This window comes from Liolophura sinensis, chromosome 8, assembly GCF_032854445.1.
Source record: "Liolophura sinensis isolate JHLJ2023 chromosome 8, CUHK_Ljap_v2, whole genome shotgun sequence".
Taxonomy (NCBI): Eukaryota; Metazoa; Mollusca; class Polyplacophora; order Chitonida; family Chitonidae; genus Liolophura; species Liolophura sinensis.
This window is the reverse complement of record NC_088302.1, coordinates 56748144-56761102: the sequence shown is the minus strand read 5'-3', so window position 1 is coordinate 56761102 and position 12959 is coordinate 56748144. Positions and strand designations below refer to the sequence as shown.

Genomic DNA, 12959 nt, shown 5'->3' with positions numbered 1-12959 from the left:
CTCATGCTTCCAGCATCAACGGGTATATATACATACACACTGTAAGAGTTGTGGTCACTCGGTTCTCTCAGGCACTTGGTCTATGTTTTCAGTACAAGGGTTGATTTTTCACAGGTTAAGCCGGTAATTTAAAGATAATTTCAACAAGCTGTCCGTATACCATACGCATGCGATTCGATATTCTGCATTATGACTGTAGTTATCGTTCCGTGAGACGCCAATTCAGAAACTAACAAGATTTACAAAAAGAATGTTAAGTATAACTCGAGTGGGAATCGAAACCGGTTGTTTCGCTTGCAAGTTGGATTACTTAACCTCTCGACCAATGCCAGAAACGGAAAACTCAGCCATTGCATAGCTTTAAGTACAGTGTGTAAAGGTTAATGGTGACGCTTTCTAACATGGCATTGACAACATTTCTTGAATTTTAGCGTCAACATTACGTGATCGGTTGAAATGGTTCCTCAATGTTTACCTGAGTACGCTATGCCTGTAATTGATGGTGATTAATGTGAAAAACAAAACTCAAAGGTTTAGTTTAACAATCACTTCATGAAAATAACACCACATCTAGAATATCTCACGTTTTGTTCTTGCATTGAGAGACAATTCTTATAAAAACGGACACCGATACCACTGTAGACTGTAAATACTTTATCTCAATTTTGAATATTCTTTAGTACGACCTAAGATACCAAAAATGATTAAGTCTCTCAATTTTGCACTTTCAAAAGACGTGATGTTGTCCGCTTCTTTTAATTTTGCCCGAAATAATCTATATCATGATTTGGATTTCACTCTTCAACGATTCTATGTTATTTTTTAAGTCTTACTCCTATATATTATTATACTGCAATCTTTCAGTTGAAGTAGATCGCTTATCAGGCCATGGATCGCTTTTGTGTTCAGCTGAAAAAAGCCGAACATCCAGGCTTTTCCATTCTGTTTTTGTCAAAAAGCATGCATGATCTTGATACGGTGGTAAAAACAGCACCGAATGAACCAAACCGCTTGATTGGCCCAGGAATTTGCCGATCATCATTACAAGAGACATTAAGAGTGGTCATTAATTATTGCACAATATTGCGTCTGGTCTCGATTAATTCACCGACTAATGAGGACATTAAAACATTCTCTGTGAGGCGTGATAGCGGGGAGTGTTGATTTTAAAAACCACGGCAATTCTTATTAGTCTGGCGAATCACTGTGGAATTAGAGAACAGTGGACACGTCACACCGCAGGCGTCTCCAGTATTGTCAAAACACACGAGCTACTGGCGGAACGTTCTGTTGTGTACTGCATATATCGTGGCTAAAGTACACAAGCTCGGAATGTGGGATTTTGACCGTGGGTACTGGTTCCCTAACGATGTATAGGACTGTGATTGAACGTTTCGCCTGTTAAAAGAACACAAATTAGACATAGGTTTGGCTGTTGTGACTGGAATGCTTCGAAATTTAACTATTTTCACATATTTAAGTCTTTCGTAGTGTGACATATTTAAAAATATTATAGAGTACAGACATACACTATGATAATTTTGAAAACTCGCTGAAGTTTAAACAAACAATGTGACGGTATTTCATACCCGATTATTTATTTTTTATATTCAGCTTGTCCATTTTATTATCGGAAATGAATCTCGATTCACTCATGGACATTTGTGCAGCCTGTATTTTGTGCAGTGATTGTGTAATACATGACCCAATATCTCCCCACATTCAGGCCTCACGAATTGCCACTGTCTCCCCATATCTAGGCCTCCCTCGTGCCCAATGTTCCCCCACATCCAAACCTCCCTCATGCCCAATGTCTCCCATCGTCAGGCCTCCCTCATGCCCAATGTCTCCCATCGTCAGGCCTCCCCAATCTCCAATGTCTCACCACACCCAGGCCTCCCTCATCCCAAATGTTTCCCCTCATCCAGGCCTCCCTCATCCCAAATGTCTCACCACATCCAGGCCTCCCTCATGCCCAGTATCTCCCCACATCCAGGCCTCCCTCATCCCAAATGTCTCACCACATCCAGGCCTCCCCCATGCCCAGTATCTCCCCATATCCAGGCCTCCCTCATCCCAAATGTCTCCCCTCATTCAGGCCTCCCTCATGCCCAGTATCTTCCCACATCCAGGCCTCCCTCATGCCCAGTATCTCCCCACACCCAGGCCTCCCTCATCCCAAATGTCTCCCCTCACCCAGGCCTCCCTCATGCCCACTATCTCCCCACATCCAGGCCTCCCTCATCCCAAATGTCTCCCCTCATCCAAGCCTCCCTCATGCCCACTATCTCCCCACATCCAGGCCTCCCTCATCCCAAATGTCTCCCCACATCCAGGCCTCCCTCATCCCAAATGTCTCCCCTCATCCAGGCCTCCCTCATGCCCAGTATCTCCCCACATCCAAGCCTCCCTCATGCCCACTATCTCCCCACACCCAGGTCTCCCTCATCCCAAATGTCTCCCCACATCCAGGCCTCCCCTCATCCCCAATGTCTTGCCATCTCACGCTGAAACACCTAATGGCTTCCCATCTCATGCAAAAACCCCAATGTCTTCCCATCTCATGCCAAAACCCCAATGTTTTCCCATCTCACGCTTGAAACCCCAATATCTTCCCATATCACACCGAGACCCCAATGTCTTCCCAATTCCCATCTTCATGCACATCTCACCCCGATACCCCAGTGTCTTCTCCGAGGCCTCTGAATTGTTTTAATGTTATTATACATTATATGTGATGACAATAAAAACATTTTGAGTAATTCCAGACCAGTACCGTCTAATAAACTGCAAATAAAATCACTGCATTTCTTTACCAAATTCTGCCTAAGCCACAGTGCTAGGGGGCGTGCAATTTGCTGCTATCTATTCATTTACATAGAATAAAACCCTGAGGTAAACTGACAAACCGGTTATTTGTGACCATTTGCCAAGTGTCACACTGTCGTCGCTGCTCTGGATTTCCTGTCTATGCTGTACGTCTATTATAGTATTCACATCTCCCGTCGAAAGCCCATTGTCTTCCTATCTCACGACAAAACCCTCACATCTCACACCATTTCCAGGTGTTATTTTTACAATGAGTATTATTCTCTTGTAAGTAAATGTGGAGAGAGCGTCCAGAATCTCTGGCGCTCTGCTTCATGATTGTGTGCAATTCCGCTTGACCCGGGGCTAGAGGCTTTATAATCATCGTGTTGAATTAGATTCTCCACGTTGGATATATGAACAATGACAATCAAAGCACATCTTAGATGTATATTTTATTATCGACAACTGATGTACTAACATGGTGCTGGATTGAATACTGATTTCAGTCATTCGCCTAGAACATACCTTTCCTGGAACATACCTGAAAACTGTTGACTGCTTCTCTTGCATGCTTCCGTCCTAATGTTCATACTTTATATACTTCTTAGTCCTTTGGCAGTTTGTGTTAAACGTCTTTTTTGGAATTGGTCTTGCGATTCCTAAATGTCCATCTAGGCTAAGGGCCGGTTTAGGATTGTTTGTTTACACTGGGGATGTCTTTCCACATCCCCAGTATATTCTAGCCTCTCCTCAGGCCTTCTATGTCAGTCCATGTCTCTCCATAGACCCCCCTCACCCCCCCACCAATATCTTCCAATATTGGACCATATCCCCAATCTCTTCCTATGTCTGTCCACATGCATATTGTCTTCCATTGTCTCTCTATAACTCCAATATCTACCTATGTCTCTTCATGTTCCCAATATTTTTCCATGTCTCTCATATTTCCAATGCTTCCAATGTCTCTCAGTGTATTCCCATATCCCCAATGTCTCTCTATATTCCCAATGCCTTTTCCACGTTTGCTAATGCCTTCCCCATACACCCTGTATACATGGCTACAGCAAAGAGAGTAAAGCAGAAATTGATAATTGATTGTGATGCATTTTGCCTGACAATTCTAGAACAGCTGTACTCAAAATGCTGCGATGTCATCACAATGCTGGCCTATGTCTCCAATATCCCCGATGTATTATCTTGTCATACTTTTCCATATTCCCGATGTCTTGAATGTCTCTTCAGTGTCTTCTCTGTGTCTTCCTATGTCTCTCCATTTATGTATCTCCCCAATCTCTACCGTTTACTTATCTGTCTCTCTTGCCTCCCACTATTCCCATGTCTCCCTGTTCTCTTCCAACGTTCCCTTGCTTCCCCTCTCGCAGCCCCCCCCCCCCCCCCCAATGTGTCATTGTGTATCTCCATTTCCCCATATTTGATAGAGAAAAACGTGAGGCTGGGTTTTCTCGTGATGCTCGTGTTGTAGTTAGGGACTTCTACTCGCCACTGCACTACTTGGTGTTCCCCAAGACGCTCGCGTCACCATCGAGACATTGGGAATGTTTTGGTTGTGAACGGCCTTGGGTTTACGCGGAGTTAAGTCGTGGCAAACTTTGTTAATTCCCTAGCTTTTGCCATCAGCTGTGTAGAGATTCTCCAGTGACTCGCCGGCTAGACAGTCAACACTACACCTCGCGGTCACTCGGCTTTTGTCGATGAACTCTTCACTCCTAATTTATGTGCACAGAGCTAAGAACACGCTTACGTAAATATGTAGAAAACTGCTTGCCCGTGGGACAATACAATACGACAATAATTTGGTTTCTCGAGTTTTATTTCTCGTTTGAATTAATGCGGCTGTGAAAACAAAGCTGACCTACAGCCTGGTTTGTACGAGATGTCGGGCTTCCTGTGAAAACGCAACAAGAAAATATTAATCGTCAGGTCGCCTGTTCTTTTGCTGTTTTATCCTGATACGCCAACCTTTGTCAAATGAAGGGCTATGTCAATGGTTCTCTATCCCTGTCAACGTCGGCTGTCTCTCGCTGACGTTCGCGCTCTAGAAGGCGCCGCATCTAGAAATATATAAATAGATTTGTATACTGGATAAACTGTTTGGATAGCTTTGAGACATAAAATACAAACTGACGAAGCCTTTTGCAGGGACATCGCGCCTTTTCCGCACATTTTCATTATTTAACCAAACGGTTAAACGTTTCTCAAATTACAATTCATAAAAGATTCAGTTTATTGTTAATAGCCTGTATTTTTGTGTTACATTCTCTGTTACCTACCATCGCACAAATGCCTTTGCAAACCATAACTTAGCTCTTCACAGTAGACGCATTTGTATTTTGCATGGAGCATAGATTCTTCTAACGATGAATATTTAGTTGTTGCATTACAGAAATATCGGGATGCAGCTTACCGTTTCTGCTACAACATGCACATACAGCTGTATACTTCCCATCACGACGGGGACGATTGATTTCGGATGATAGAACTGTCTTTTGGTCCCGCTTGGAAAAGACTACTATTTCCGCGCTCATTCATTGCGGTTGCTAAATTTTCCGTATCCGGGATATCCAATGACACCAGTCAGTGCAAACTGCTTTTTAGTTGTGTGACAAAATTCAAAGTATGTAGAAATACGATGGAAGGCTGATTAAAAGCTATACCTTAGAGTAGCAGTCCCTTTCCCCACAGATACCTTCCGCTAGTTAATCACGACTCAGTGAGAAGGATTTGTGCCTTCCACTCGTAGAACAGCAGCCTGAGTGTTGGCAGCCATTTGAATTAAAACTGCAATAGAACACATCCCAAGTGAGAAGAGTTTATACGTCAGTCCTGTGTGACAAGGCGAAGATACAATTTCTCCTGTACATGAACCCACCCTGACAGTCTACTAAATCGGACAAAGAGAAGAATGTCTTTGATTTATAACAAAATTCTGGTTACTTAGTTTTCGAAAAAAATAAAGCATGGTACAGGGTGTGTATTAAATACATGCGCAATAGAGGTGGAAATGAGCAATATAGTACGATGCGTGTATTCAGAGCTGCGATGTGGTATAATATAATGTGGTGTTAAAAGTGAGCAGTTCGTGCTAAGAATGCTCTCAGCATATGGTGTCTGGTTAACATGGTGGTAAATGTGGGCAGTCTGTGCTAAGAGTGCTCTGTACGTATGGTGCCTGGTTAACATGGTGTTAAATGTGAGCAGTCCGTGCTAAGAATGCTCTATACATATGGTGTCTGGTTAACATGGTGTTAAATGTGGGGAGTCTGTGCTAAGAATGCTCTGTACATATGGTGTCTGGTTAACATGGTGTTAAATGTGGGGAGTCTGTGCTAAGAATGCTCTGTACATATGGTGTCTGGTTAACATGGTGTTAAATGTGAGCAGTCCGTGCTAAGAATGCTCTATACATATGGTGTCTGGTTAACATGGTGCTTAATGTGAGCAGTCTGTGCTAAGAATGTTCTGTGCATATGGCGTCCGGTTAACGTAAGATCAGTCATAATTTTAGAGTTCGGTGCGTCCATGAAAATTGCATATGCGTCTCCTAAAATGACAGAAACAGGAAAGTCCTCTGATAATTTAAGAATAAACGTTTTCATATTTGAATCAATCGACTGCATGTTTCCTTCTGAATGTAACCTGTGTTTCTTTGCAATCAAATATGAAGTAATTGCCTTTCCTTTTGGAGATTGCACATCTTTTACGATTTTAGGCGCACATCTGTAGGCAATTGCTTTATGTCTGTGTGAATAAATTTCCACAAGTAACTTTTTTGTAAGAATTCGGGCAATATACGCATAGGTCGGAGGCACTGTCTCTGAATCGATTGAAGCACTCTCGAGAAGTTAATATTCTGAATGTCTGCAATTAATGATTCTAAATTAAATAGATTCCTAGCATTTAATCTCATAATAGAATGCCATCCAGAGCATGTAAATGTGCCAATGCAGGCCTACAGAGCTCAAGGAGTGTGTCGTGTCTTCCGCCATTCTGAGCTACATTTTAGATTATAGACTATTTATTTCAGTCAAAGGCCAATAAGGATAGCGCGAGAGTTTACAATACTGGTGAAACAACTGTATATACACCAAATATCAGATAAATAAATAAATAAATAAATAAATAAATAGATTTATAAATATACAAAGTAAATAAATAAGTAAATAAATAAATTATCCGCGGGTATTATGTGTAAATGTAAAGTCGGACATATAAAATATGCATCCAGTATACTTAATATTGAAAAAAGACCTCCCAAAAAAATAAGCGATATACATATTATTTTTGTAAGGTTGTAAAATTATCGAAATGTATAAATCAACACAGTATATTTTCCTGCACATGTTGAATATGTGTTGAAATAATATGTAAGGCATGCGGTGAAAACATTGCGTAACAAGAATAAAGCAAAAAGACAAACACGAAAGGTGCTAAAGCTGTATTGATTTCGCTAGTGTAATGAATAGGGTCACGTGGCCTCAAACAAACCTTATGCTTTTATCAACAAATATGTTAAAAAGTTTAGGCTAGATAATCCCTTGAGTAAATGATTGCTGTTCACTCAAACAATAATTCTCCATTTGCCTCGAAGCGTGCTTTCCTGCTATGATATTACACACTGGTACTGGCTTTCACCATATATTTTTTTCCATCTTGGAACACGGGATGAAAATGTGATGGAAATGTGCAAATCTCACGTAATAGGGCTTAATTAAACAGTAATTAGAGTGCTACTTCTCTCCATGCCGTTTTGGTGTCTCACGGGCCGATACGGCCTATTGTCTGAGACAGGCTAGCCATGGGGTTGTTAGCGCCTGCTACATGCGACTCCCGAGTTGATAACCTGTCTGAGAGCAGGAGATGTGTGTGTGTCTGGGGAGGGGGTGGGGGGCAAATACCAAGCTGTGTTGTGTGGGTTCGATTAGGAGACAGACGCTAATCCACTGATTTTACTTGTTGCTGGTCTCGATGTAGGCCAGTGTTTCACCGTGGGGACAAATATAACACGCCCATCCATTGATCTTGTCTCTGTGTTGTCTCCAGAAAAACATGGAGTTTACCAGAGAGGAGAGGAAATGACAATGTTAACTCCTTTCTCACTTATCGTCGTCTCCAAATCTCTTTCAGACAGCATGTCGGCTTTAGCGGACGAAGGACATATGTACCTAAACACGACATGTGTTTCCTAGCTTATTATAAAGCGACACGTACAAATTATATGTAGTATTTTGTTTCCTAACTTACATACGACACATACAAACTCTTGCAGTGCTCTTTTTGTGAAGATAATTTCGTGAACGTAAAACATTTTGTGAACCTTGTGTTTAGCGTCGGAACACTTTGTAAACGTAAAACATTTTGTCCACAAGGTGTCTAGCTTCAGAACACTTGGTAAACGTAAAACATTTTAGCTTATGAAAAGACAAATTCTTACACTCGTAGCAATATTTCGAAAATTCGAACAAAATTTGAAGTTAACCTCCTTCCAGAGGTCAGAAAAGGCGTGCAAGTTGTGATACGAGTCAGTTAACTTTTCTCTTTCCCCTCATTTGGGTAATATATGGTGAACACAATTGGGATTGACCTACACTTAAATGATATTCGTTGATGTCGAGATCGTTACAGACATTACGATAACAGATTATGACTGTGTAATTCCTACTACGATAATTGTAAGTGAAGCTGAATGGTAAGTGACGTTTTAAAAGCCTTGAGCTGTTCTTCATTATCGCTGACTGGTTGGTTTGATAAATCAGGCATGCTGTAGTAGACGAAATCCCCTTGTGAACAACCTGAAAGACATTCTAAAAATTTAGTCAACCTGCAACTAAGCAAGGAACGCAAGGAATAAATTTTATGGGTATAACTAAGTACAGAATTTTCTTAATGCAGATTGTGTGGCGAAGCTTGCATGCATAAGCCGTGTAAGATAATACGGGAACTTGTAAGTTTGGTTGAATTAATGGGGCCAAAAGAAAGAAACATAAAAAAAAAACAAAAAGACACAGTTAACTTCACTCCGTGCAATATTAAACCAATATTTAGTTCATTCTTTCTAAACCTATAGTGCTTTAAATCTCCGGCCACCGAGGAAATGTAGGATCATACCGCAAATTCCATACAAATCCCGGCAAAAACTTCGTATGAAAATATAAACCCCCAGTTAATCCTTTCTTGAGTTCACACTAACAAAGTGATTTGCATAGCTCCAAATTACATCATCCTGGTAACAGTAATTTGAGATAAAACTCCCAAATTCTATATATAACTGCCATTTTTTTCTTGCTGAGCATTCCCTCTCTATCTACAGCCGTCTTTATCTTGTCGTCCCATCTTCAGAAACTATAGACACACCTGCAAAAACAGATATGTTTGGAAAAATCCGAGTATGAATTCCCCACTCATCTTAACCTCTGCGGCCTGCACTCTCTCTCTCTCTCTCTCTCTCTCTCGTCAGAGATCCGCACAGGCAGCTTCGAAGACAACTCCGTAACGATGAAGACTCGGGCCAGTTCATATACTCACTGTGAGAGTGTTGGCCCTGAATACGGACTTCATGCATGAAACTTTAGTAACCTTATTAAGTTTATATCTAGCTGTCTCAATGTGTGTTTGGCGAAAGTACTTGTACTTTTGTATAAGCCACGAAAGTTCGGAACATATTGTCCTCATTATGTAACGGTATATTATAGCAGGATTATTTACAGCATCCAGATGAAGTTCAAAAATGATTTGTAACAAAAAGAGTTATCAGTGATATACAATGCCTGAGGAGATGCAGAATATCATACAATGTGGAATAGAATTGTATTTCGATTTAATCGAATGTCCAAAAATGACTTTCCAACGTAAAATATTTCTGAAGCCTAAAACGTGCATGGATGAGTCCATGATGCGGACCGACAGTTGTATTAATTCTTACACCTTGATGGTTGGTAGTCATACAGGTGTAAGATATTAATATTTGAAACAAAGGTTTCAGATAAATGATTGGTATCCTGAATATTTTGGGGGAGTGAATTTTATGGGAATGTCGGAGCAAAACACGAATGATCGTGATTATCAGTCGCGACGCAAAAGTTTTGATATTCTCAAATTTCCTGTAACTCTTGGAAGCTTAGTGGCAGAAACAAAAAAAAACTGAGGCGGCAAGAAGGAATGAACATTTTTGCATTTCTCCCAGGCATGTGAGGCGTTTTTCGTCGAGATCTCGCGGTAGTTCACTGTGATGAGATGATAGTGCTATATTCCGTCTCTCCCCGTCATACAACAAGTCATGTTTGCTCTCAAAGACTTTCTTCTGAATTTGGCTTTTAATTGTCTTATAACACACTGGGTCGAGATTGCGATATTGCAACAGACGGCACATTTCTCTATGTACACATAAGATCTATATGGTATAGAGAGGGGAGTTCTCACAAGGCAATGTTCAAGACAACACGTCTGCCAGCCCCCGAGCACTGGTCGTACCTCCTCGGTAAAAGGCACGGCTTTTCTTAATTTCCAAGACTGCTTCTAAGACAAACGTTGTTTTGGACTTTTTATGAGCGTTATGTGACCTTTCTCGTCAAGCCTATGAGATTCTCGAATAAGGTAAATATACTTGAATAAAATCAGATTCTCTAATTAAACCAGAATAATATAGATTGAGGGCATCGGTTTAACCGTTAATTTACGTTATACAAATTTCTAACTATTAATTATGGTTGTATGGAATTTTATCTTTTTCCAGTAAAATCTTTTCTTTTCAGTTGTATGTTTTAAAATGTGCTATTGAGATGTTTGCTGTCAATCCATTGTCGATGCGGCCTGTTATATCTGTCCTAATGCCATTTCTGTATGTACCTATGTATAGGTTCACATTTAATACACCCACATATCCGGAGCGTGTAATAGTTTGGACCCGCACTGGTTACATATTAATATGCATAATTCCGATGATAAATATAATGATAAATAAATTGGCATACTATAAAAGATTTATGTGGCCGTCTTAATTTCGATTTTCATTAAGCCTTACATAACTTGAATGTTTGAAGTTATAGTGACAGGTGAAGTATACTGTAAATTCAGGACGTGTTTTAATATGCATCGTTGCATTATCTGGCGCATTCTAGAGAACATTTTTCTATGGTTTATATTAAATTTATGCAGTGTTTTCTATCCACAATTTCTGGCTTCTTTCTGCTGATATCGCAGAGATAACATTTCTTGAAATTCCTGAACTTAAGTTCATATTTGACATCAGACCAGCTATAATTGTGTACAACGAATCCTAGAGAATGATATCTTAAATAGTATTCTTTAAGCAGAATGGGATTATATCTAATGTATCTCAACAAATTTCGTATTCTGATTTAATTATTTTGTAAATTAATATTCACTTAAGATAACATTCATTTTTAAGGAATTTTTAACACTCAATCACTCCTTGGCCAAGATTAAGGATGTTATTCGTACGTCCCTAGACAAAAAATAAGCAGTGTATCCAAGATACAAGCCCGGTGCTTCCAAAGGCTTGCTTAGGGACACACACAGAGATATGCTTCAGCGTTATTTATACGCGCTGTACCAGGCCACCTTATACCTGAAGAGTGTTATACGAATAGATTTCACAGGCAGATCGGAATACACCTCTCTGACATATCAGTGCTAAACGAGAAACAAATGATGGCCAAGGTCGTCGTTTTATGAGCACAAAGCGCTCGCAAACCAGCGTTTTATACATATCAGTTCTTCAGCATCATTATTTTAGTAAGGTAAACAGAAGTTCGTCGTCTTCTTATCGCCACTGTTATATTGATAAGGAGCCATACATAAATTTGCCGAATTAAGCCTTAGCTTTGACTCCTTGTAGTTTCGCCATGCACTTCCAAAGTATATTACAGGATTTATCAAACAGTAAATCAGGGTTGGCCGTTCTCTGTAGGGATTGCTGGCAGAGCCTATATTGAGGGCTCAGCGTCAACCTTCCCACTCTGTGTGCGAAAGTCTGAGCGACGTTTGAGAGCATGCACGAGCCTCAGTGTTTATATGTGTATGTATACCAGGGCACTGTTTCTACGGAGAGACTTTGTTAACATATACTCAGCTCAAGCTGAGTTGACTTTCCAGCGGAGAAACATTTACTCTCCCAATGGAAATATACTAAAAGAATATCATATATAATGGTAATACTAAGTGTGTACGGTGTCTTGCGAGTAGCTAAAAATCTGTATTGTAAAAATCTGATCAGATGTATGGATTCAATAAGGAGTTGTAATTATAAATGATAATTGCGCCTATTGACAGTATTTAGATTAGAAATTGGAGCAAATTTTAGTAAAAAACATATTGGCCGAGGTAAAAATGATTGTATCATCTGATTCGTGTACTACGGGTCATTTGCGAGCCTAATGCTGGATGTTCCTGAATAGACGATTTAACTACTAGGGCAAATTCTGTATACTTATCTTATCTCTAAAATGGTGACAATGAGTTATCAAGTTTCTGACTTCTTTCTGCTGATATCACAGAAATAACGTTTCTTGTAATCCCTGAACTTAAGTTCTTATTTTTACATCAGACCCACTTAAAAATACATATCTTATTTCTAAAATGGTGACGTTAAGTTAACAAGTCTGAAGCGAGCATACAGATGTAACTCAAAATAAGTTCGGGTATAGACAAATAAAGATTTTATTTATTTACTTATTTATTCCTTTGGTGCTCTAAGGTGTACTCAAGAATATCAAGTGAATATTTATTTAGGAGCGAAGGACAGAGTTGTGGGATCATTGCCAAGAGTCTGCGTGCCTGCAAGGAATTTATAAATTTTTGCTTAAATGAAAACTGATTTTCTAGCGTCAGTCTCTGTTCAAGTCAGTGTTGGTTGGCTGTACACCTCTTTGTGGTGTCGCGTTTGGTATCTTCAGCAGAGTGCACCAGTTACGCAGCACTACAATATGTCGGCATTGTGACAGGCCGTTGTGATATGAAAATGTTGCTGACACTAATACTAACCCCAGAGCACACAAAACAATACAGTATTGTCTACATGTATTTATTTATTTATTTATTTATTTATTTATTTATTTATTTATTTATTTATTTATTTATTTATTTATTTATTTATTTATTTATTTATTTAT

General features: G+C 39.8%; 1 protein-coding gene across 1 annotated transcript; it reads left to right on the top strand.

Annotated features, from left to right (window-relative positions):
• Window positions 1-1803: 1803 nt before the first annotated feature.
• LOC135473705 (uncharacterized) lies at window positions 1804-2511 on the top strand. Its single transcript, XM_064753571.1, has one exon. It carries the CDS (start codon window positions 1804-1806, stop codon window positions 2509-2511), a length of 708 nt encoding a protein of 235 aa, XP_064609641.1.
• Window positions 2512-12959: the final 10448 nt, after the last annotated feature.

Excerpts from the sequence above, each read along its gene's own strand:
- LOC135473705 (XM_064753571.1), top strand. The coding sequence starts at position 1,804 with ATGCCCAATGTCTCCCATCGTCAGGCCTCCCTCATGCCCAATGTCTCC.